We start from the raw sequence: 25,970 nt of genomic DNA, 5'->3' as shown, positions 1-25,970 counted from the left end.
GAATATTTATTCATTTGAAATTATTTTAAAATTCAATCTCGGTTTTTATTGCTTCTTATCATACTCTCTACAGCGAAAATAATTTGATAACAACAATATAATAAACCACAAATCCTAACTAAACAATGTTATTTGTTTGGTGTCGTGATGGTATGATAATCGAACCATACACATAAATAATAAACTAGAGAATTAGAGCAATTGTTTGATTAAATAATTCCAGTAGCCTTGACGTAAAGCAGTATAAAATAAAAGGGGCCCATAAGTTGATAAATTTAGTTTATTTTCAGTTCTCTTGCGGCAGTTACAGTCGATTTCTTTAGAATTTCGGTGGAAAGTCGTAAGATGTCTTCATTATCAGCTGATCAAAGGAAAGCGTTGGATACGCAAGCTGTCAACAATTTTAGGGAATATTTGCAAATTCCCTCAGTTCAGCCAGACATCAATTATGGTAAGCGAATTTTACTATGAAATACTTAATATACGTGAAATCCTGCTAAACGCTAGAGATTTTCTAGGTCACATTTGCGTAGTCGTATGTCATTTGTTTAGAAATTCTTTTGGCTTGGCTTCGCTTTTTGGGTGTGGAGTTTGTTCAATATTTTTTAATTTTCCGGAATTATTATCTAGTGAAATATTTCTGATCAGGAAGAAATAATCCTTTAACCTCCCAACAATTGCATGGTATGTTTTTTCCTTAAAGTATTACAAAGCTAGCAAGTAGATTGATTTAAAAAAGGCATTTGTGAATTTTTCTCTTAAACTTAAATTTTACAACATATCGTTTTATGTAACTTTTAAAGAAGACCTCCTATTTTTCAATAGACAAATATGCATTAAACCAAAATGTTTAACTGAAAACGCTATAAAGAGAGACACATTTTATTATATTCAGCATCCAGGACATATTTTCTTTTCAAATGAGAAAAATTAGAAGTTTTAAATATTCAATGTAAGCAGAATGTTAGAAATAATTTTGATGTAGTGTTTGAATAAGGAATATAACGCCAATAATAAAACTGATTAGATAAATGCAATATAAAGGATTTAGGGTGAAATATTTTTTACACCTCAATGAAAATACCTCCAGTCTGCCTGCAGTATTGCTGCAGGTGTACATCTTAGATCAATAATAGTGTGTTCATGATCATAAATAGATTAGTCCGTTGAAAAGCTTTTCCTGTAATTAGTCATGCAATCTAGAATTTTGTTGCAAAGTATTCTACCAAAGTATGCCAATGGACTTTCTTTAATTATAATAAATAATATTAAAACGTGACAAACTAAACCAACTTTTATTAAACATTGACTCCAGGAAATCAAGACAGGACGCAGGCAGGAAAAGATATCAAGTAATATGTATTATAAGATGTTAACTATGTAAAACCAGGCATAGGTATCAATAAAGAAATAAACTTTACAGAAAGTGTCATTGTATTAAATTATTAAACAAAATATAACCTGTGTTCTTGAAAATGGGTTTATATTTCTGTGTGGGTGTCCTTTAATTTGTCAAATTCCTGCAAGGTTCAAATGAATTATGATATTTGACTACGAAGGTGTAACATTTTGAAGATGACCTATTGACAGTGATTTTTTAAAATGTCTTCTAAATCAGTTCGTACATTTTATAGTCATAACAAAATAGATCGAAAATCGTGTCCATTTTAGCAAAATTCCTCAAGAGCAATAATTCCTTCACTTGCCTCTACTTTTTTATGCTACAGAGCAATCGGGTGTTTGTCACTTTTCTAAATACTAACAGAAAATTATGTAATGTGATAAAGAACCTGCTCTGCATTGTTTTATTTGTGTTTTGTTTGGCGTACAATTTGCATTAAAATTTTAAAAATCATACAAACATGTACATTGGGAGTTTTTAGAAAATTTCTTATACGGTTTTTATTAACTTTCATCCAAAATTTTTTATTATAAATATCCTATCTATTTAATTTAAATTATTTATTACAATACCCAACGGGCAAATGCCTAATTACAGGATAAGGTAGAAACAATAGTAATAAAAAAAAAAAACTAATATCTAACTGTAAACTACAAAAACACATATCTAACAAAAATAAATGGCAGTAAATTACAAACATAAAATATATCCAAACGTAATTCAATTTCACTGTAATTGATAAACATTTGGTACATGGGAGAAGCTTTACACAATTAGTACAGTAATTTTTTGTTTGGAAAAGTTGCTGGTGCTGCATATTTATTTGGAGAATGTGAAAATTTATAATTTCTTAAACATTTTCATCATACATTACATACTCCTGAGGCAAACGCCTTGACAGATGGTGGCCACCAAGTGTAAACATAGCTTATTTGAAAAATTGTCGCACTTTTACCATACACATTAAATGATTATTATAAACAAGCGCCCAAACCAAAGAAGTGTACTCAAGCTTAGATCTGACAGGTGTATTAAACAGCAACCTATCGAATTACTAACAATGAAACCTAAATTTTTGTAAGGACTTTTAAGTATATTTTCACTATATTTCGTTAAAGAAGATTTAGGATCAAAAAATACCCCAAAATCTTTAACCAGGTCACGTCGTTGTAGAATAAGCCTATAAAGTTTATAATAGTATAGGATTTGAATCAACTGCCAGTAAAAGTCACAACATTACACTTTGCAGGCATTCAAATGAACCAGGAGATTATTAAATTTAGTTTTTTTTGTAGATTATGTGTAACATCTATTTATGAAACAAAATATTTTCGTGTCGTCAGAATATAATAAATAACTTACATTCAAATCAGACATGATATCATTAATAAAAACTAAATATTAAAGGTCCAAGGACAGAACCTTGTGGAACACCTGAAATCTGGACAATTTCAGCAGACTTAACTCCTAAAACTTGGATAAACTGAGATCTACCAGATAAATATGGTAGTACTGTACATGTTACTAAACTTGAGGTGTTATAGTTAATAGAAGTTATAAATAAATAAGCAATCAGTCACATGAAGTCAGAGGTCATCTCTGTAACATACTGTAGAAGTCTGGTATTTGAATTAAGGGAACCTGTGTAATATTCAAATCTCGTTGAAACCATTTGGACACTATTTTGCATCATTCACTTTGACAATTTTTTTTACTCCCTATAAATATAATGAGCTTTTAATCATTTATATTTATACTTTCCTAGCAATTGTGAGGTTATTTTTGGAATTAAAGATAAAGCCCAGACAGTTATTTCAAACGTAGTTCATTTGTTAATTTACATTATGTATTATATTATATATTATTAAGATATCATAGTGAGTGTTTAATAATGGATTAAAATTTAGTTGATTTGTAGACTTTTCTTCTTTAGAGGAGTTAATGAACTTATTATATATAATTACGTTGATCTTTAATTTTGATAATGTTTTACACGATAGTTATAAAGTTAAAGTTAAACTAGTAAATCTAGATAACAATGACTATTAAAAGTATTATTATCTTAAAGCTTTAATAAATAAATAAATATTTTTTATTCTGAGATTTAATTACACTAAATACCAAAATTAGTAGTTTCACTAAATATAAATCTATGTAATTAAAAGTTGCTTTTTTGTTGTTAGAATTTTTAATTTGCAATTAAAAAATGCAAAAAATATTTGCAAGGCTGAAAGGTGAGATCACTTAGATCACATTTTTATACTTTTTTAAAAAAGGATCACCAAAGTTACTTTTCTCCAAGATAAATAGTCAAAAAGTCACTTTTTGGCCTCTCTTTCATGCTACAGAAGGATTTATGCACGGTACATGAAATTAATGTTTTCTCGTTTAAAAATATGCATGATGTCTATTTAAATGGAGTACTCTCAAAAACCATTTTTATAATGGGTGGGCCATTTTGGTGATTCATGTATTGCAATCTCAAGCACTATACAGAAAAGTTAAATGGAGAAGTTTTAGATCAATTTGTTATTAACTTAATGACGCTTGCAGACCTGTTCCAGATGCTCGGGTTTTTAAATTATTTTTAAAAAATAAGAATTTTTTTTAATAACTTATTTTAATTGTAAAAATTTTGATGCGCATTGACTGAAAATTACTTTTTCTTGAAGGTGATTAAACAAGTGAACATTTTTTCAGTAAAATGTTTGTATTTTCTAAATATTACATCTTTTTTTTCTTAGTCAGTGGCATATTTATTTCAAAAAATATTCTTTGCAATGGCATTTGCATGCCACTGGATTTTTCAATCAACTCAAACTATACCGGATGATGAGTGATCCAGGATGTTATCCATCATGTAAAATTAGAACAAAATTGCTATATAGAATATGTCTAAGACTAGTTAATTTTTTTAATTTCATCAAATAAATTTCATCAAATCAATTTCATCAATTTCATCTTGAAATTGAAATGTTTATCGACAAAGTTTTATTTTACTTTTTTTATTTTATTTTAATTACTGCCATTATTTTCATCATAGAAACTAGAGGCGAATAAATGTAGTCCATTTCATTTGTTACAATATTAAGTATACATTGTAAATATTCAAAAGAAAGGTTGTTCATATTACTTAGATTTTAATTATGTACTTGTATTGGAAAAATCACTTTTAGGACATTTATTTCAAATTTTTTGGTCGCTTTCTTCTTTAATATTTTGTATTGGAGCCCTGTATGTGGATTTTACTAATTACTTTACATAAATTTTAATATTTTTTTAAATCCATTTGCAAGTAAGAAGTAGGTAGCCTTGCAAATGTAGTTTTTCTGTCAGTGTACCATGTAATGTACAGGGTTATTCGTATTCCATTATATCGCTTTTATTTCTTTTCACATTCTGCTTAGGAAAAAATTGTTAAAACCAAGTTTTAGGGAATTTTCGTTCTTCTTAAGTCAAACTGAAAACAAATATATGACATGTATACAATATTGTAATCATGAAAGACAGATAATTAAAAAAAAAACATGTTCAGGATATTCTGTATAAAAAAATAAAAGGTTAACTTATATTTCCAAAATACAACATTCAATTGTTTTTCTTTATGTATTTTTTTGGGATCGCAATAAAATTTCCCGAAACTTTGGGCTTCTCTAATTTTTTCTGGATAGAAAAACGAAAACGATGAGGGTAGAATGTTATGTGATTAATTCTATACGTAACTTTCTCCCTTCGTTGCTTTTTTATTTTACTTGTACTTAAATAAAAACTTGACATATCTGTTGTATTTTATTTATTTTTATTTTTTTTAGATGATTGTGTTACATTTCTTAAAAAGCAGGCTAAAAGTCTGGGACTACCAATCAAAGTTATCGAGATTACATCCGGCAAGCCCATAGTGATAATAACGTGGGAGGGATCGGAACCTGATTCGCCAACGATTTTGCTCAATAGTCATATGGATGTTGTACCAGTTTTTGAAGTAAGTTGGCCATACTATTTTCCCTCATATTGAAAGTAACGAAAAAATATTTTTTTAATAATAGAGTACCACAATCTTGGGATATTGAGACTTCAAAATCCCGAATAATCCTGAAATCAAATTGTTTGTATTTAATTTTCTTATTTATTACTTTAAACATTAGAGCATATGTTAAAAAGTGTAAATGCTGTCTTCCGTCCCTTCTACTACCCCCTCCCCCTTTACTACCCGCTCCCCCTCTACTGCCCGCTCCCCTCTACCACCCCTCTACTACCCTCTCCCCTCTCTGTCTACACTGTAGCCGTAAGAGTGCTTCTTCCGTGTGGAATATGCTCTAAGCTTTAAACTAAGTGTTCATTATTTTGGAATGACTGGTCACGTTTAAGTGACTGACAACAATACAGGGTGTCCCATTTGAGATGGATTCTTGCATCAAATCAGTTATTTCACATTTTAAAATGATCTTCCGTTGTCGAGTTCTACAGGCTGTCTCCTAAAAAACGCCGCAAGCCGTAACTCCATTATTTATAGTTTGATTTTAAATAAGAAACAAAAAATTATATGAAATGGTCCTAAATACATTATAAAGGGAGCCTATTAGTACTTATTTACTATTTTTTTTTTTTTTTGAAAAGTGAGTCAACTTTTTTTTTCAAATGGCAATATAGTTTTTTTTGTTATTTATTATTGCGCAGATTTATTTTCTGAATCCAACGATGTATATGAACTTGACTTTAGTAAAGCATTTATTACAGAAAAGATGACAAAATATTAGTCGATACCGCATTTGACGCCCGGCTATTAATTCATGACAAATGTATATTAACTAATCATCTGTGCCATGGAAAACAAAAAATAATACAGCAAAACAAGTAAAACTCAAAAGAGACTTTTGTAGTTAACTGGAAAGAAACAATACAATTAATATCAATTAAAAGACAATTCAATTAAATACATTAACCATTATACAAAGTTCAACACGAAATATTATTAATTAAACACAAAACACATTAAACGTAGAACAACAAACAAAACAACTAAAGAAACAAATTGTAGCCGTCGTTCTCTATCATTTTCCGAATGAAAGTTCTCGGTTTTGTTCAACGTTAAGAAAAACATTGAACTTGATGTTTTCATTACATTGGCATTCTTCTTGCTTTGATTTCTTAAAAGCACCATAGTTTCTCAAATTTTCTTCAAGTCTTACAAATCTATGTGGTTCTGGAACTTCTCTGTGAGGAAATAGTTCTCTGTAAAGGCGGACTTCTGCACCACGATTTTTATTACACCGAAAGTATACCTGAATCATGTCCGTCAATTATTGATTATTACTCATATTTTGCACTGTTGAGCTTATTACAATAAATGACCTACTATAATGCGTCAAATACTGGGACCCGAATGCTAAAATGACATTTACTTGCTTTGTTGTATTATTTTTTTGTTTTCCAGGCATACATGATTAGTCAAAATATGTTTGTTGACAATTAAGCAACCGGACGCTAATAATGCGGTATTGACTAATATTTTCATGCTTTTTCTGTAATGCATGTTTCACAAAAGTAAACTTTATATACACCGTTGAATTCAGAATAGAAATCTGCATAATAATAAATAAAAAAAAACTATATTGCCATTTAAAAAAAAGTTGACTATCGCTTTTCAAAATAAAATAATAATAAATACGCTCCAATAGGCTAACTCTATAGTGTATTTAGAGCCATTTCATATAATTTTTTGTTTTTTAAAATCAGACTAAAAATAACGGAGTTATGGCTTGCGGCGTTTTTTAGGAGATAGCCTGTAACTAAAATGCTTGGCCGAAATTGAATTTGGAAATTTACATTACAAATTAAAAAAAAAAGTTTAATATCCTGTATGTGTAAAACGAAGCATTTATATAGACTTTTTTATTGTTAGTTTGCGACATAGAAGCAATCACTAAAGCTTGGCCAAGCGTTTTCGTCGAACTTCTGTATTCGTCCTGTCGTCCATTTATTTCCTTTTTAATTCCGTTTAGGACAAGTGGACTTATAAGCCTTTCAGTGCCCATATTGATAAGAAAGGGAACATTTACGCTAGAGGCTCGCAAGATATGAAGTGCGTGGGTATTCAGTATTTGGAAGCTGTTAGGCGCTTAAAACTACAGGGTGTTACTTTAAGAAGAACATTGCACATATCGTTCGTTCCCGGTGGGTAGTAATTGAGGTATTTGAATATAAATCTCAGTTTTTGAGTAGAATCTTTTGAGATGTAAATTATCTGGAATGCATTGGAAATAAAATAATTGCACAAATTTTTATTAAAAAAAAATTAAATCGTGTTAACGGATAATTTATACGATTTATTATTTCGTACAGATGAAGAAATTGGAGGAGTGGAAGGGATGAGAAAGTTCGTACACACGAATGAATTCCGTGATTTAAACGTTGCCTTTGCACTGGACGAAGGGATGGCCAATCCTACCGAAGAATTCGCCTTGTTTTATGCCGAACGTTGCATTTGGCGTAAGTAAAACATTTATTAATCATCTTCATTTCTCGTAACCAAAAAATTTTTTAAAATTTATCTCGACAATTTACAACATTATAACGCCCCGATGCTCCAGTTGTTACATCACCACGGTGATAACAGATATACAGAGGATCCCAAAAAGACCCAAATCCCCAATAACTTTTCAGAATTAAGTCAAAAAAGTTTCAGGTGAAAGTTGTAAGGTATTGTAGAATGGCGAAAGTGACTAATATTCTGGTGACCTTGTATTTAACCTTGACTTTAAGTTTCAAGGTCAGACCAAGATTTTCTTGCAAATATTGAATGGAACACCTTTTTTATGCCAGCAATTTATAGAGCGATAAATTTTGTGTATGAAAATGAGGTCGGAATATTTTCCCAGTACGTCTGTAGATCATTTATAGATTAAATTTATTTTTGTCTGAATAACTTGACAAGATCGAATTGTAAGCAACATTTGTAGGATTTTGCATATCAAATTGGATGGTGACCTTGGATTTGACCTTTGACTTGGACATTCTGGAAAAATTTTTTGATCCCAGATTCCGACATAAAATTAGAGGCTGTATCGGTTACTGACATAAAAAATAACTTAATCTGCTTTTGTGGTGCCGATCAAATTCAATACTTTATCATTAGTCAGGCTTGTCAAATTGTCGAAAATACTTCGTTTTTTTTGCCAAAATTTAGTTCAGTAAACAAACACGTAAAAATTAGGAAAAATTTCGTATAACTGAATGAACTACTTTAGGGCTTCATTTTTAAAATGGCCTCTACAGTTTGCAAAAAACAGTTGTTTTTTTTTCATTGCAAGATATTTTATACTTTTTGCAAAAATTAAGTTTTTTGAAAAATTACATTTTTTCAAGTTTCAATAAATCACAGTAATGCACTTATGTGACCCATCTTGGGCTTAAATTTTTCTCCAAGAGTTGTAATTTCCTGTGCAAATTGTGTGCATATTGCAAAATAATTGGAAATATGCAAAAAATCTAAGTACCGAAACTTTGACTTCTTTGTTGGGTCGAAAAATGCAGACCTTTTTCTTATTGTTGAAATTAATCGGAATGGCATTATTGCCATTTGACAGCTGAAATTTTTTCACGAATTAAAAAAAATGTTCTATGACCAACAGGATCCGAGAAATTTTTTATTTTTTTTGAAAAAATCGCTACGACTTCATTTATTAATATTGAGGTCTGAAATTTACACTTGTAGTTGAATACTTTTACTACAAAATAAAAAATAGTCCGCAGTGATTGACTTTTCTTTCACAGTAAACTTAATTTTGTTGGGCCTCGTAAAATGCTTGCTCCGCTCGCTCGCTCGTCGCGTTGTTGTTTTGAAAGGAGAAAAAAATATGCTAAGTTGATTACTTAGGTCCTAGGATCGACAAATACAACAGTCGCGTCACAGTCTTTCTTCTCCCATCACGCGCCTCGTGTCGAACGAAACGAGCATTTTACGGGTCCCAACAAAATTAAATTTACTGTAAAAAGGGAGTAAATCGTTGCGGAGTATTTTTTATTTTGAAGTAAAAGTATTCAACTACATCATGTGTAAATTTCAGACCTTAATATTAATAAGTGATGTCGTAGCGATTTAAAAATAATAATTTCTCGGCTCCTGTTGGTCGTAGAAGAACATTTTTATTTAATTCGTGAAAAAATATCGGCTTTCAAATGGCAATAATGCCATTCTGATTAAATTTCTACTATAAGAAAGAGATCTACATTTTTCGACCCAAAAAAGAAGTCAAAGTTCAAGATTTTTCCTATATTTCCAATTATTTGGCAATACGCGCACAATTTCCACAGAAAAGTACAACTTGGAGAAAATTTTAAATCCAAGATGGGTTATGTAAGTGCATTACTGTATGATTTATTGAAACTTGAAAAAAAAATGACTTCGAAAATCTCAATTTGTGTAAAAACTCTAAATATTTTGCAATGTTACAAAACTGCACTTATTCTACCTGCCAAGAACTACATATTGTGAAAGTTTCTTAAAAAATCTTTTTTTGTTTTAAAGATATAGAAGTTTTAAAAAATGCAGTTTTTACAATAACTAATAAAGGACCCTGCAGAAAATATATGGAAAATGGTCTTTCGGTAACTCTCGCTGAAATTTTGCAGAAAGGTAGGTTCCAGCTTTCTGAACAAAAGTCTCAATGACACCAAGATCAAAACGGTCTGGTCCTTATAGGGTTTTTAGGGTGGCTGATTATGATGAGTAGGTCAGTTAACCCTTTGGGTCATATATATTTCTACAGCATATTTTTGTCTGATTTTTTTTTTTACTCGAGGGTTTTCAGGGTCGCTGATCGCGAATATGAAGTTAGATTTTCATCCAAATCCAAGATAGCGGATCCAAATGGCCGACAGTCACCTCTGGTGACCTCGGAAACATATTTGTGAATTTTTCCAGATTTTTTCGACCATCTGTTCTCTACTTGACCTTCAAAATGACCTTGGCATGACCTTGAATGACCCCTGGGAGTCGCTGCGGGGTCAACTACGGTTTCGTGATTAGGGACATACATATGAATTTTTTCAGATTTTGTTGACGGTTATTTCTCTACTTGACCTTCAAATGACCTTAAAATGATCTTGAAACTGATGTGATTGAGCTTAACTGACCTACTCATCGTAATCAGCGACACCAAAAACCCTATAAGGACCAGACCGCTTTGGGTGTTTTATTGTGGATCAAATGTTGACCAGTGTTTAAGCAAGATTCAACGAAAAATACCTTTTTTCAGTTCCACGGAATATTTCTTAATTTTTACGTGTCTTTTTTTACTGAACTAAATTTTGACACGTAAAAATCTAATTTGATTGGACCATTCAAAATCCTACGAATTTTATTTGAAGCCATTTTCCTGCACAATTCGATCTCGTTGAGTTATTCAGAGAAAAATGCGTCTCGCATCCATATGACCCAAGGACTTGAGACGGATAGAAGATACTAAAATTTTGTCATAGTTCTTACTGAAAAACCGTTTATATAAACTTATTTGAAATTGTATTTTGCAACGTATTTATATTTTTAATAGTTGCTGAAATTATTAAATTTAATTATGAATCATTATATTATCAGTGGCAACGATAAAGTTTAATGCGCTTCCGCTAGAGCATAAATAAATTTTTTCCTTCAGACATGCATATCCACTGCCCGGGAAACCCCGGCCACGGTTCCTTATTACTCGACAATACTGCCGGAGAGAAAGTCAACTACATCCTAAACAAGTTCTTTGAATTCCGAAGACGAGAGAAACAAAAATTAGCGGAAAACCCTACCTTGACGGTCGGAGACGTCACCACCGTGAACCTAACCCAGATGAAGGTATTTCACCCGTTCGCTACTCGCAAATACATACGTGCTGAGGTTTGATTATTACAGGGTGGCATTCAGACCAACGTGATTCCTCCGGAATTCGTAATAGTCGTCGACTGTCGTATTCCCATCACGGTGGACATCAAAAAATGGGAGGAAACCATCAACAGATGGTGTAGCGACGCGGGTCAAGGCGTGCGCATCGAGTACGAACAGAAACAGCCGCAGGTACCCGCGACGAAGTTGGATAACACCAATCCGTTCTGGATCGCTTTTAAGGAGGCTTCCGATGAGCTGTGAGTATTTTGTTTCGATTTTCTCTTTTACTACTGTTTTCATGTTTCACTGTAGTGTCACAACTTCAATCGTCCATTGCAAAAATTAAAAAATAAAACTGAAGAATTTTTATTTAATAGGGATCAGTCTAGTTGCTGTTTAAATCGCTAGCGGTGCCATCTTTGAAGATGGAAAGTGGATATTAAAATTGAAAAAATTGATTCAGCATTATTTATTTTCTTAATAATATACAGGGTGTCCAGGAAACGACGGGCAATCTCTCCCATTTGAGTAGACCTTGCAAAAATAACTACCAACTGTTGAAGTTAAGAGTTGAAAATCGATTTTTTGTTATGACTTTTGTTATTATGTTTTTCTGTTAAATTTGGATAATTTTTGAGTAAAAATTTTGAGCAACCGAGGGCATAGCAAATAATTTATAGGACCAATTTTTTATAAAAACCAAATAATGAGTTTATCTCTTAAGCACCGGAAAACCCCCGTACACCAAATATGGCATGAATGTGTTATTTTTTGAAAATTTGGTCGGCTATCTTGGATCCTCCATCTTGAATTTTGCAAAATTGATCTCGGATCCATGATCAGCGACCCCAAAAACCCCCGTACAAAATTACAAAATTTGGCGCAAAACTAATTTTTTGAAAATTCATGATATTTGACCTTAATTAGACCGTTTTTTTTGAGGTTAGAAAAAGAATAATCAATTCTGACCGCGGATTCACGTTTGGCGGGGTCTTAACCATATAAATGAACATTTTAATATAGAAAAAAAAATTTTTTGTACTTATCCTAGCACTTTTTCGTGAATTTTGCAATTTTTGGCCTATTTTTTGAGGTTACGAAATTCCTGGTTAGGGTGTTCTCAAAGTTGAGTCATTTATTTTAACAACTGGTAGAACTCATAAAAAAAGTCGATTTACCAAAAATCGTTTATATAAAAGTTGTCAAATATCAACAATTATTTAAAAAAATTGAAATTAAAACACCTTATAATACAAACCTGAGTTATTGTCATTTTCAACGACTACGTTGTAATTGATACTAGGTATGTTTTTTTTTTGTAGTTGCACGGTATTGAGTACGCTTTTCGATTTGACAGTGCTAAATAATTAGTACAGTACTTAGTGCGTGATATTATTTTTGATTTGTGGGTGTTTTGTGCAATAAAAATGGCACATGTTTATGAAAACAATGAACTAGTGGATAGAATATTATCTTACGGGGAGTGTCAACAAAATGCAGCTGCAGCATGTCGCTTGTACGTGGAAAGGTTTCCTTTACGAAATCATCCGGCTCCGCGGATGTTTGTAAATGACTCCGCGACACAGGGTATTTAAAGGAACAACGAGAACGTCACGTTAGAAGACCTCCTCCACGCGAAATGGTGGAGATCGAGGAAGAAATTTTAGAAATTGTCGAAAACGACCCAACAACAAGCACTAGTTCAATGTTAGTAAACACACAATTTATCCTCCAGCGTGACCTCGTTGTTCCTTTAAATGCCCTGTGTCGCGGAGTCTTTTAACTAAATTTACAAACATCCGTGGAGCCGAATGATTTCGTAAAGGAAACCTTTCCGTGTACAAGCGACATGTTGCGACTGCATTTTGTTGACACTCACCGTAAGTTAATATTCCACTAATTCATTGTTTTCATAAACATGCGCCATTTTTATTGCACAAAACACCCACAAATCAAAAATAATATCACGCACTGCTGTACGAATTATTTAGCACTCTTAAATCGGAAAGCGTACTCAAAACCGTGCAACTACAAAAAAAAACACACCCAGTATAGGTAGTAAACAAACAATTTATGTTTTACAATGGACTGGTCGAAAATGACAATATATCAGGTTTGTATTATAAAGTTTTTAAATTCCAATTTGTTTAAATAATTGTTAATAATAGCTTAATTTGACAACTTTTATATAAACGATTTTTGGTAAATCGACTTTTTTTATTAGGTCTTCAAGCTGTTAAAAAAAATGACTCAACTTTGAGTCCCTGTATTGTAAAATGTAAGTTTTAAACATTTTATATCATAATTTAGCCATTTAATTAATTTCAATTTTTAAAAGACACAGACCTTTGTTATTAGGTTTTTCTGAAAAAAAAAAAAAAATTCTTATGGGAACTCGATCTTTTTATAATTTTTGTTGCCATTCTTAGATTTTTTGTACCTTTTTAAGTGAAAAAAGTATACTTGTTTTTTATGGACTGATGTCAATGAACTGCTTTTGAAACAAACAAGTTTAAGGATAAACATACCATACTATTTCCGGCATATCTCAAAAATAATAAAAAATTAAAACAATAACCGGTTCTTTGATATTACTCACTTATTTTGTTGCATAAATGATTAATTTCTGTTTTCAAGTATTTATTGAGATATGTTGAAAATAGTATTATCTTCATCATAAAACACATTTATCTTGAAAATATTTTGATGTATTATCAAAAAATTAGTTTTTCATTTATAAAAGTATAAAAACTTGAAAAAAACATCAAATATAAATGTAGGCCTATACATTTTTTTGATGGGACAGGTTTGCCTAGGGTACTCTGCTACTGGGTACCCCAAGTCAGAAATAGCTTCAACCGGCATAGCTTTTACCCAAAAATTATCCAAATTTTATGAGAAACGAGAAAATTATATAAAAAAAATATTTTCCGCTCACAGTGTCAAGATCTAATAACTCTACACGGTATACCCAAATAAAAAAAGTTTATTTAAACGTGCAACATTATGTTTGCAAATCCTACACAAATCTGTGAGATTGACCACCATTTTTTGAACGCCCTGTATTTTGTGTTGTTTTTTGTCTTATTTGATGAATGAATAATGTCAACTTATTTGATATTGCAAAATGAATGTTTTTATAATTAAATAATGGGGTTGTTTTCCGTTTTAATATTTTTCAAAAAATGTCTAAAATATGCATTTCATAATTTTTTGATTTTTTATCATTTTATTCAGAAAAAAGGTAAAACATATTTCCTTTTGATGACAGTTTGTGGAAATTGTGTATTAGAACTATTAAACAAAAATACACAAATAAATGTTAGCAGTAAACATACACAATTCCCAGCTTCCAATTCATTAACAGAATGAGATATTTGCGTTTAATCGCGTTTAAATCCAGCGTATTGTAGATATATTCTTAAGCAACTAGATATTACTATTGGCCGTTGTTGGCACTGCTAACGTAACAACACAATGAGACGTGACATATTTGCCAATGTAAATGAAAATTCCTGTAAGGAATATACAGGGTGTGCCATTTAACAGTCCCGCTGCCAATATATCCGAAATGAAGAAATTTATTTTAGTTTCGGAAGTTGGGGGTGTTAGTTCTCTCGAATAACATCAAATTGTACTTAGAACTGTTAGTTCAAATCTTTTTGTATAGATGGCGTGGCCATCTGAAAGATCGTTAAATTTTGAGTAATTTTTGTAAAATAAATTTTTTCACAATATTTACTTGTTTTCGAGACAAGTCGACTTCAATATGCAATGTATGATGTAACATGAAAATCTATTATTTTATTTGAATCACACTGACAAAATATTCTTTTAAAATATTTTTATAATGGCTTTATTCACACCACATACTAACTAACTAACAAACAATAAATTATAAAAAAAAAACAATGATCTATACCGGGGGTCCGCAAGTAATATTAGATGGGGTCCGGATACTTTTGAAATTTTTTAACGAGGTCCAGAAAAAAATTCATATTTCTTACTAATTTTTTATTTTCATTTGCATTAAGTCACAATTGTAAAATACTAAAAAAAATGGTAAGGGTGGCACTCAAATGTAAAAAAATATTTTTTAAATAATTTATTTGAGTAATTTATATTTTCAAAAAATTTTTGTCCGGATCTGGACCGCGGTCCGCCAGCTGCCGACCCTTGATCTATACAGATAAAAAATTTGTACAATGGCAAATCTTTTATGGGGCAGAGACGAATCGTATTTTATCAAATGTTATTAAAAAATGCAGTCAATAAAACATGTATGACGGATGACACATATTAGTTTTCCAATAATTACAGTTTTATCAGCTTGCGTCTTTCGATTTAACTATATTAGGTATCAGATTTACCATTGCACAATTTTTTTTCTGTCGTTGATCATTTATTTTTTTTATAATTTATTGTTTGTTAGTTAGTATGTGGTGTGAATAAAGCCATTTTAACAATATTTTAAAAGAATATTTTGTCTTGGTGTGATTTAGATAAAATAATAGATTTTCCTGGTACTTCATACATTGCATATTGAAGTCGACATGTCTCGAAAACAAGTAAATATTGGGAAAAACTTTATATTACAAAAATTACTCAAAATTTAACGATCTCTCAGATAGACAGCATTTCCACGTTCCAGGATTCAAAAAATTTTTTAGTATCGCCACGCCATCTATACAGAAAGGTTTGAACTAACAGTTCTAACTACAATTTGAAACTATTCGAAGGATCTAACAACCCCAGTTTCCGGAACTAAAAAATATTTTATTAGGTTCAAGCTCATAGGAAGTAAACTTAATAATTTAATAACTTATTTGAGAAGTTTGTGGAAAAAAGTTGTACAAAATGTATAATGACGTAAATTGTTAAAGTTAACACATTGGGACTGTATTTCTACAGTAACTGTAAAGACTTCTTTATTAATGGAATGGTATATCTCCATTGATGTTTTATTACAACTAAATCCAGTTGCATTGTAGATACAGAATAATCTATCTATTGAAAATTCCTTATTTTCTCTGTCACTACAGTATGTCATTCAAAAATGAAATATGATAAACAAAAAAATAATTATGCTATTTGTTATAAGACACTTTGTATAGAGTTTGGCTTAGGAAACGACCCTATTAGATCGAAGCTGTTTAAGCATAAAAGTTCAATGTAAAGATTAAAATATAAAAATAAAACATTTGTTTGGAATTCTGTTAAGTTTTATGAGTGGATCTCGACAATTTCTATTGAAAATTTATGAAAATTATTTTGAAATAAAATAAGTCATAAATTTTTAATTTTTCAGAAACTTGAGACAAACATTTTGCTTTCATTTGATTTTCTTTTATAGCTATTTTCAATGCGATTAATCTTTTATTTTAAGTAGGTGCACTTTAATTAACCACTCTTCTTTGATTGACTCACAATTTGTAACTTTTGTGACACGTTTAACTTGCTTTGCATGCTTCTTTTATTACCAGTCCGATGGACAGGGTTTGTCAAGTTTTCATTACATAATAACAGGTTTTAAAAAATGATATACACAAAAATGAAAACATTAAAGGGTTAAAAGAATTTCTGAACTTTTTCGGTGATTTTTGACACTATTTAGGTGAAAAATGGTCGTATCGGGAATTAAAAAATAGCATTTTGAAGCTCTAAGATTCTACTTTTTAGATTTTTCCGTCGAAATTTTTTAGGAGCTACGTTTATCATGCAATTTTAAGAAATAGCGCGACAAAAAAATTTTGCAATTTTTTTCTTTGAGTCCATGGACTTTGAAAAATTTTTTTCAGCTAAGCCTTTGCATGGACCAGATAGCTTGTTTATTCAGCTTCAGTTTCCTTTTTTTTTTACAATTTTGATACGACCATTTTTCATCAAAACATCGGACTTTTAATAGAAAAGGATCCTTTTGACTTCAATCATCGATATTTTGACGACAAATGGTCGTATAGAGAATTGAAGGATAGTTTCGAAAACTGGAATAAATTTCGTATAACATGCTGCCGCAACTTTTGGGAAAAAATTTTTTTTTCATCTGCACGAATTTTAAAAAACCAGGAAAAAAGGTAATTTATGGTTTTTTAGAAAATTTATGGCTAAATTAGAAATATTCACGAAATGACTGATGTTAAGCATGACTTTTACAGTTCGATTTACCCAGAAGAATCCTGTCAAGTTTCATCTCGATTTAACTGTTTCTTTGTTTTAAACAGTCAAACTTTTGAAAATAATTAAAGCGTCACGTTTTTTGAGGTTAAACACTTCATAATCATGATTAAAATGGAAAAAAAAAATTTTTTTGAGGCGTTCTCACATTTTTACCGCAAATAACGTTTAATTTGATGAAAAAAAAAAATCGAAAGAATTTTTGAAATTTTTCGAAGTTTTTTTTTTGTTTTTTTGAAAAACCTTCCGGACATTGAAGAAAACAAAATCCAATTGTTTCCAGCACGATTCGGTTTTTTTGTCCTAAGCTTCTGTTCATCAATTATATTAAAATTAAAGTTGACCCAAACCAGATTTCGACCTCGATTCATACCGTTTTTTGAGACCAATTTCTAATTAATTTTTATGCAGTCTGTAATTACTTAAAAAACAGATTTTTCAAAACTACCATTTTTCTTTGAAAAAAAAATTCAATTTTTTTTTTTTTCATTAATTTAAACGTTATTTGTGGTAAAAATGTGAGCAAAAACCTAAAAAAAAAATTTGTTCCATTTTAATCATGATTATACAGTGTTTAAGCTCAAAAAACGTGACCTTTTAATTTTTTTCAAAAGTTTGACTGTTTGAAACAAAGAAACGAAAGAATATTTCTAATTTAGCCGTCAATTTTTTAAAAAATTACCCTTTTTTCCTGTTTCTTAAAATTCGTGAAAAAAAATAACAAATTTCCGAACTGTGTTAGCATGTTATAAGAAATTTATTCCAGTTTTCGAAACTGCCTTTAATTCTCTGTACAACCATTTGTCGCTGAGATATCGATGATTGAAGACGAAAGGTTCCTTTTTCATTAAAAGTCCGATATTTCGATGAAAAATTGTCGTATTGAAATTTAAAAAGGAAATTGAATAAACAAGGTTTCTAGTCCATGCAATGGCTTAGCTAAAAAAAATTTTTCCAAGTCCGTGGACTCGAAAAAAAAAAGAAAATTTGCAAAATTTTTTGACGCACTATTTCTTAGAATTGCATGATAACCGTAGCTCCTAAAAAAATTCGACCGAAAGATCTAAAAACTAGAATCTTGGAGCTTCAAAATGCTTTTTTTTAATTCCCGATACGACCATTTTTCACCTAAATACAGTCTGTCAAAAATCACAATCAATCGGAAATTCATTTGACCCTTCAATTGTTTGCATTAGTTTAGTAGTGTCGTAATTGTTTCGATTGCGTTGGATTTATGTTCTCTTTAACATGCCAAAATTATAATATATACTTTTTTAACGTTTAATGTTTTTAACAAAAAAGAAGTTTTTTATCTGTCCATCTGTCGTAGTCAGATTGTAATATCTGCCGGTTTATAAAATGCTTAGGTATTTTATAAAAGGCGACCACATTATCAAATCTTCTTTGATTTGGCATTTTACGAGATGATGAACAATTTTCGTGACAACTCGACAACCCCTTGTCTCATTTTTTCGTTGCTTGTTTTTTAATCGTAGTTTTAGTAGCACATGTTAATACTAGGGTAGCGTAAACCTCTCCAAATTGTTTTTTTAGTGGCCTTAAATTAAAACCTCAAGTATTCCCTGGTGGTACTGACAGTCGATATGTCCGTTCCATAGGGCTCCCGGCTCTGGGATTTTCCCCGATGAACAAAACGCCGATCCGCTTACACGACCATGACGAATATCTGAGCAAGACGATGTTCTTACGGGGAATCGATATTTACTGTAAAATTATAGAGAACGTCGCAAACGTAGAGGAGCGGTCTGGATAAGCCGCTTACAGTCTTGACTTGAAAGGTTTGATGGTTGAGTGTTTCAGTTGATTGCTTGTTATTTTATCCGGTAACAGTTTAGTATGCGGTGTAACGAGAGAGATGGTAAATTTTGGAGAATAATTTATATATAAAATGGAACGCTGGACGTACGATAACAGAAATACGTAATAACATAATGGGCCCACGTACCAAAATTTAGAATAGGATGATTTAGAGTTGGTAAATTGTGATTGAGGCCGTGAAAATGTAGGTTTTGAAGTGAATAATTTGGCTTTGTTTGATTAATCAACATGTGGTGTTAGTTTTTGGGTGTCATATTATTTTATGTCGGCAAATACTTCACGGACATAGTTACTTCACGTCCGCTTTTACTTGACAACCGCCAATTCAAGCTGTCCGATTGTAGTGAACGTGAAGTATTTGTGAACGTGAAATAGTGTGATATTCAAAAAGTTACACTTTTCATCTTAACTGGAAATGAGGTGAACAGGTGTTTAGTGACAAAAATGTTGCAAACTAGTTACTAAATGCGGTTGTTGTCGAAGTTAGTGCTTGTGAGGTTTTAGTAAATCCGAATAATTTTAGGATTTTTTTTTATTTAGAGAGCGTATGTGGGCCCATTGTAAGTAGCAAGGAATAGTAATTCATTAATAGATCGGGTGTTAATTAGATCATCAGCGTTTTCCTTTGATTTTTAATTATTATACTTGGCTGTAGAACAAATGGGGATAAACTGCGAGAGAGTAAAATTAATGAGTCATAAAATATAATAAATATTTGCGGGTTAAAAATATTGTAAACGGGAACAAAACCGGATTATCAGGTTTGGTAAATCAAATAACTTGGATGTTGTAAGCGCTGAGCGGTGAGAAACCGATTTTTTGTTGAGTTCTTGGTTTTTTTTTAAGTCAAATTATAATTTGAATGATGATCTGTTCTGGGTGTATACCAATATGGAAAATTGGAGAAGTCTGGATTATTAGAGAAATATTAGGAAATTTCTTTATTTTATTTAAAATATATATTTTTTTTGAATACCAAATTGGTGCGGCTTAGATAAATACGGCTGATTTTTAATTTTTTTAAAAAGTGGAGTTAGGTTAATTTCTAAAATTAACCCTTAAAGGTCACACTAGTGTGAATTGGGATTTTGCCAACTTTGAACCTTTATGTCTTCTTGATTTGTTAACGAAAAAATAACGTATATATCAAAACGGGTAAAATTTTCCGAGAAATCAAATTATGTAATTAGTTTTGAAAAAAAAAATATTAATTTTAAAAAATGCGATTAAAAAAACACATTTTTCGAAAAATGTTTTTTTTTTAATAATGGCTACAGAAAAAGTAAAAAAAGGATTTTTTAATTCGAAGCCTATATTTTTAAGAAAAAAATGCCCTGTATTGATAAAATGATATTGTTGATTTTTCCCGTTATCTCGAATATGGGCATATTTTCAAGTTGTGATTTTTGGCACCTTTTCTGTAAATTGATGTTTATTTTGCACACTTTTGCATAAAAATATTAATTTAAACAATATTATCCATAAATATTGACAAATACGTTATAATTAAACTTAATGAAAAAAAAAAAAATTCAAAAATTATTAACAGTATTCGACACGAAAAATGAGGTGAAAAAAATCAGCACCGATCAGACTGTGGTAAGGCTCGACTATTTGGGCTATAGAAGGAATTGTCCTGGTGGGGGAAACCCTTGGCAGCTGCTACCTGTGAAATCCCAGTGATTAAAAAAAAACGGTAGTGCGAATTTGCACTAGTGTGACCTTTGAGGGTTAAAAATTATTCATAAATTCCCAACCAAAAATTTCTTGTATATTTTCGAATAAATGGATTATGGCTTTTTTAGGTACATAATTTTCTCTTATATCAAAACGTTTATGTTGCCCATTTTTAATTCAGACAACCAAAAATTGTTAGACTGGTTTGGTACATTTGGTACAAATTTTATGATGGCTAATGTATAATTTTTCAATCATGCTTTGTTAAATAATTCATGGATAAAAATATTGAGAAATTGTGGTTATTAAAAATTTGAAATTGATGCAGCCCTTACATTTTCCCAGCTTTTTGACCAAAATTTGGTATACATCCTCCGAGACTTAATATTCAATTAAATTAAAAAAATATATTTGCTGGCCAGAAGAAAACATTTAAAAGACGAAATTGAGATAGTGTCGTTGTAAAAATGAAACATAAATAAATGCAATTGGGATATATACCAAAGGAACACAAATGATTAACAATAATTGATGCAACGTTTAAAATTTTTCCATATGAAATTGTTTTCCAAAATTCATCTTTTAGAATTACACTGTATAGTACACGGTTACCTTTTTTAAAGGTTTATCTTAACACCTAATTAAAATAATCGGGTTTAAGGCGATTTTAAGTGAAATCCCATTTAGAAAACGTTGCTTTTTATTATACGCATATTTATAATCCAACGGTCTTCAAATGAAATAATCTCGAATCAAGTCTCATCATTAATTATTTATAAAACGAATAAAACTTCACTCAATAATGATTTCGGGGTGTCTCTAATTGGGATTTGACGCAATTTTCCTAAACAGACTTGGAAAAATGTGATATGCTGATGGTGCTTCTAGTTTTAGAGGATCTGTTGACGTTTCGGCTTTCAGTATTACGTAGTGAAGATAGCTAGCACTGTCAACTGTTTTCTTGCATAATATATCAAAAATAATCATTTAAAATAACATTATCAACATATACATAATATACTATAATTATTTTTTAAATTTTATGTATATTTATTTACTGATAATAATAATCTACTTAGATGACGTGTGAGATAGCGTTTCTTTCCTCTGATTAATCCAAAGCCTAATAAAGATTTGTTAATGGTTGATTCTATTTCGTTTAATTAAAAAGTTACAAACAAATTGTGTGGTATGTGTTTTATTAAATTTTCGTTTCTTTACGAGATCCTTATTTTTTTCTTCTATTGTAAATCGTAAATACTAACCTACAGTGTTTTTGTGTGTGTGTATATTGAGATTCTTGGCTTAAGAACTGATTTGATGTGATCAGTTACACTTTTTTAATTCGAAAAGCATTAAAAACGGGTATTTTCAATGAAAGACACTCGTTTGTAATGGAACGGTCATCGTATTGGCCTGATTTCGTGTCATGTGATTGTCAGGATTTCAAGAATTTAGGAAACCATTTTCGACCAATAAAAAAAGTGTAAATAAAAACGAAGGAATATATTGAAAGTAATAATATTTATTTTGTATCAGATTGATTCTTAAGCTCAATTTAATGCGCTGAATTTGTGTAAATTCTAATGTTTGCGTCAACTGTTCTACTGTATGATGAAACTCCGAAAAATTTACAAATTAGTTGTGGAATATTTGTAATAAATAATAGATAATATTTTGCTTTGTTAAATTTCATACAGGGTGAGTCAGATTTAACGTTGAAATCGAAATAAGTGACTTTGACATTTCTGTTATTTCCAATTAACGAAGATTTGCAGATAAACTTAACATTTTTTTTCCATGGCTACACTATTTAAAAAGAAAGTGATTTAAGTAACAAATAAGTTTGATGTATTTTTCTAACCTTAAAATAAAATAAAATAAATTTGTCATAAAACTGTGACATTTTTCATTTTCATGGAAAAAAATTGGAAAATATAAAAAATAGATTTGTTTTTATTGAAACTTTATCACCCAGCATTACGAAGAGGGAGCATTTTTGAAAAAATGTTTCTAATAAAAACCATATTCAAAAATACTATTATGTACTCTCATGTCCGACTTTAATTATGGTTCACCCTGTATTTAGGTAATTAGGTGCATTCGGTTTTTCTTGGGGGCGAAGTCATGTTTTGATGAATAAAATCTAATTTAGGATGCGACGTATTTTTGTTAACAAGACACATGCGAAGAATATGGTATAATCTAAAGAATAATTTTAACATCGTTTCTGAAAATAATGGAGCAAAATTTAGATCTCATCTAACGTATGGAGCCCTGTTAATGAATTGATAAATGAAGAATGGAAAAATGGAATACATGTTTCTGAATTATAAAATCTGATCTAATTCTTAAACCATTTAATCAATTTGACAAGTTAAAAAATGGTTTTTGCTACTATTGAGAATAACTAAAGGAAGAGCAGATTAAAATTTGAGGAAAAAAATCATCGTTTTTCCTTGCAGTTGAGATTTTTGATAAAAATCAATCAGATCGGTCATATATCGATAGCGAAGCATAGAATCCGTATTTTAGGCGTTGGTTTTCACGCTTACACTGAAAAATTTTCAAACGAAATTTGCTGATAATATAGGGGTTGCCGAACCTGGAACCTTGAAAAAGGTTGGACATACGGTATGTCCACAGTTAGAGAGGAAAAGAGGGAAAATATTTTTATTTTTCCTTTTTCGAGAAAAAGTCATTCTTGATTAAAATTTTTGCTCGTCTTTAAAATGCGGTTGGCAAGGAGAACTTTCATCTTGCATGTACAGGGTGATCAGAAAATCTCGGTAAATATAATATTCGTTCAAGAATAGCCTTTTGCTCATCATTCAAGTATAATTGGTATGATGAACTTTATTTAGTAATTTTTATTTAATGGCATTGTTTTAATGTGTATGAGCGACGGAAATATTTCCAAACTTCTTAGTCAGTTATACAGGGTATAGCAAAAGTACCGGAACGGCGACCTTGGGGCTTCCACAAGGTCAAAAGGGAGGAGTCATATCTGAACGTAAAATTTTCCAGTCTTTTTATTTCTGGGGTCAAAAGTATAGGGTCCCATTTGAAAAATCACATTTGACCTTGAAATTATCTTCAAGGGCAATGTCAAGTTCACCATCGGATAGCCAGGGAGAAATCCTGAAACTTTGTATTTAACATTTTTCTCTAAAATGCTCTCCCGCCGAGTTATTCTGCCGTTCCAGTACTTTTGCTAGACCTTGTATTTGTTTCTTAGTTTGTACTTAGCAATTCACACACTTCAGAAAAAATATAAGCACACTAATGTCTCACTATAATATAAACTAACTGCATATTTTAAATGCCTTTTTCTCGTAAAATGCACTATAAAAATGTTTTACTGTCCGTTTCTATCAAAGTAGGCCATTCATACACAAATTGAAATTATAATATAAATTTCAATTCTAAGCAACTCTCCATGATAACACATTTCTGTATTGTTAAAAACAAAGGCAGTTTATTCTTGAACGATTTTTTATTTACCGATATTCTGATCACCCTGTATAAGCAAGATGAAAGTTCTCAATGCCAACCGCATTTTAAAGATAAGAAAAAATTTTAATCAAGAATGCTTATTTCTAGTAAATTGAAAAATAAAAATATTTTTCCTCTTTTCCACTCCAACCGTGGACATACTGTATGAGCGTAATACAAAAAGACATTTTTATTATTTTCCAGAAAATTAAATTTACTTTGTAATTGTTTATAATTAAATTTGATTTGATCCTAACATCAAACCTCAAATATTGGAACTACGAAAAATGAAAATTTTGAGAAAAATTTAAAAAACGGATTTTTCTACCTTTTTATATTTTTTTGCAAATTTCTTTCAAAATCATTCCCTCGCAAATATGGATCTCGTGCTTTTTTATCAAAATATGACCACTTTAATTTTTGCCAGTCCGCGCTGGAACACTAGGTATCTAGATTCAATTTTTTAGCAACACATTGTCACGAAAACAATTACTGGAAACTGGAAGAATGTGTGAGTTATAGGAAAATTTAAGATATAGATATATCTATTTTAATGAGTTGTGTTATATTTTTGTTTCTTTTTTTTCTTTTCAGTGAAAAAATGGCTGAAATGCCTTAACAATCTTGACTTGTAGGTAAATTGTGTACCTATTACAGGGTTTTTATTCAATTTCGAAATGTTTTAAGTCGCTACATTCTCACATAAATATTTTTTATTTGCAGGGGATTAAACTTGAAAATCCAAGTGTTCCCGGCAGCGACCGATTCTTGTTATTTACGTGAAAAAGGCATTTCGGCTATTGGTTTTTCACCCATAAATAATACACCTATACTTTTGCATGATAACGACGAATATTTGGGTGTTTCAACATTTTTACGAGGAATAAATATTTATTGTAAATTATTGACGAGCTTAGGAAGAGTAGCACAACAATAAAATTGTATTTATCCTCCCTATTTATGTACTAATGTACTTTAAGTAAAAAAGTAATGTTTGTATTTGTAGGTTAAGTCACTCTGTTTGTTGATGTTTTAAAATGATTAACTTTTGTTTTGCTTGCTTTTTTATGTAATAATAAAATCGTACCCTACTCCCCTTTCCGTTTCAGAGAATGGACTGTGCCAATTTACGAATCGATTTTTGTAATAACATCATTAATGTGTTATTTTCACATGTATTAATTTTTGTCATGCAAATCGCGCTGAGGAGATATAAATGTACGTAAAAATTTGTACGTTTGACGTTCTCCGATAATAAGGTCACAAGTCGTAGATGAGTTTTAAATTTGCGCGGCTGCCATGACAGTCGTTGGAAACAGTTCCCGGCAAAACATAGAATATTAGGCAATACATTTCACTTTAATGCGAAACTGTCCGAGTGCGATAAATGGACTAACGCACACCAAAATTTTCCTTTAAAAACGGGGAAAATTTTGGTGTGGTTAAAAAATCTGCAAATGTTTTGGTTATCGTATAATCTTAGGTTAAATTAAATGTCAAGCCCCATTGCCA

At 30.7% G+C, this 25,970-nt stretch overlaps 1 protein-coding gene across 3 annotated transcripts; it reads left to right on the top strand.

The window, feature by feature from the left end:
- The first annotated feature begins 100 nt into the window (after window positions 1-100).
- On the top strand, window positions 101-25,470 carry LOC108908583 (aminoacylase-1). Of its 3 annotated transcripts, none has more exons than XM_018712677.2 (8): window positions 102-451; window positions 5,215-5,384; window positions 7,405-7,576; window positions 7,745-7,891; window positions 11,056-11,243; window positions 11,301-11,530; window positions 19,002-19,246; window positions 25,182-25,269. In XM_018712677.2, the coding sequence occupies exons 1-7, from the start codon at window positions 346-348 to the stop codon at window positions 19,219-19,221; spliced, it is 1,233 nt and encodes a 410-aa protein (XP_018568193.1). In that variant the 5' UTR covers window positions 102-345; the 3' UTR covers window positions 19,222-19,246; window positions 25,182-25,269. The 3 variants fall into 3 exon arrangements, with proteins under 3 accessions (XP_018568202.1, XP_018568193.1, XP_018568185.1); XM_018712669.2 differs by lacking the exon at window positions 25,182-25,269 and having other exon boundaries at window positions 103-233; window positions 291-451; window positions 19,002-20,508; XM_018712686.2 differs by lacking the exon at window positions 19,002-19,246 and having other exon boundaries at window positions 101-451; window positions 25,182-25,470.
- Window positions 25,471-25,970: the final 500 nt, after the last annotated feature.

This window comes from Anoplophora glabripennis, unplaced genomic scaffold (assembly GCF_000390285.2).
Source record: "Anoplophora glabripennis isolate ALB-LARVAE unplaced genomic scaffold, Agla_2.0 scaffold29, whole genome shotgun sequence".
Lineage (NCBI taxonomy): Eukaryota > Metazoa > Arthropoda > Insecta > Coleoptera > Cerambycidae > Anoplophora > Anoplophora glabripennis.
The sequence above is the reverse complement of the archived record's forward strand: the minus strand, read 5'-3'. Positions and strand labels throughout refer to the sequence as shown.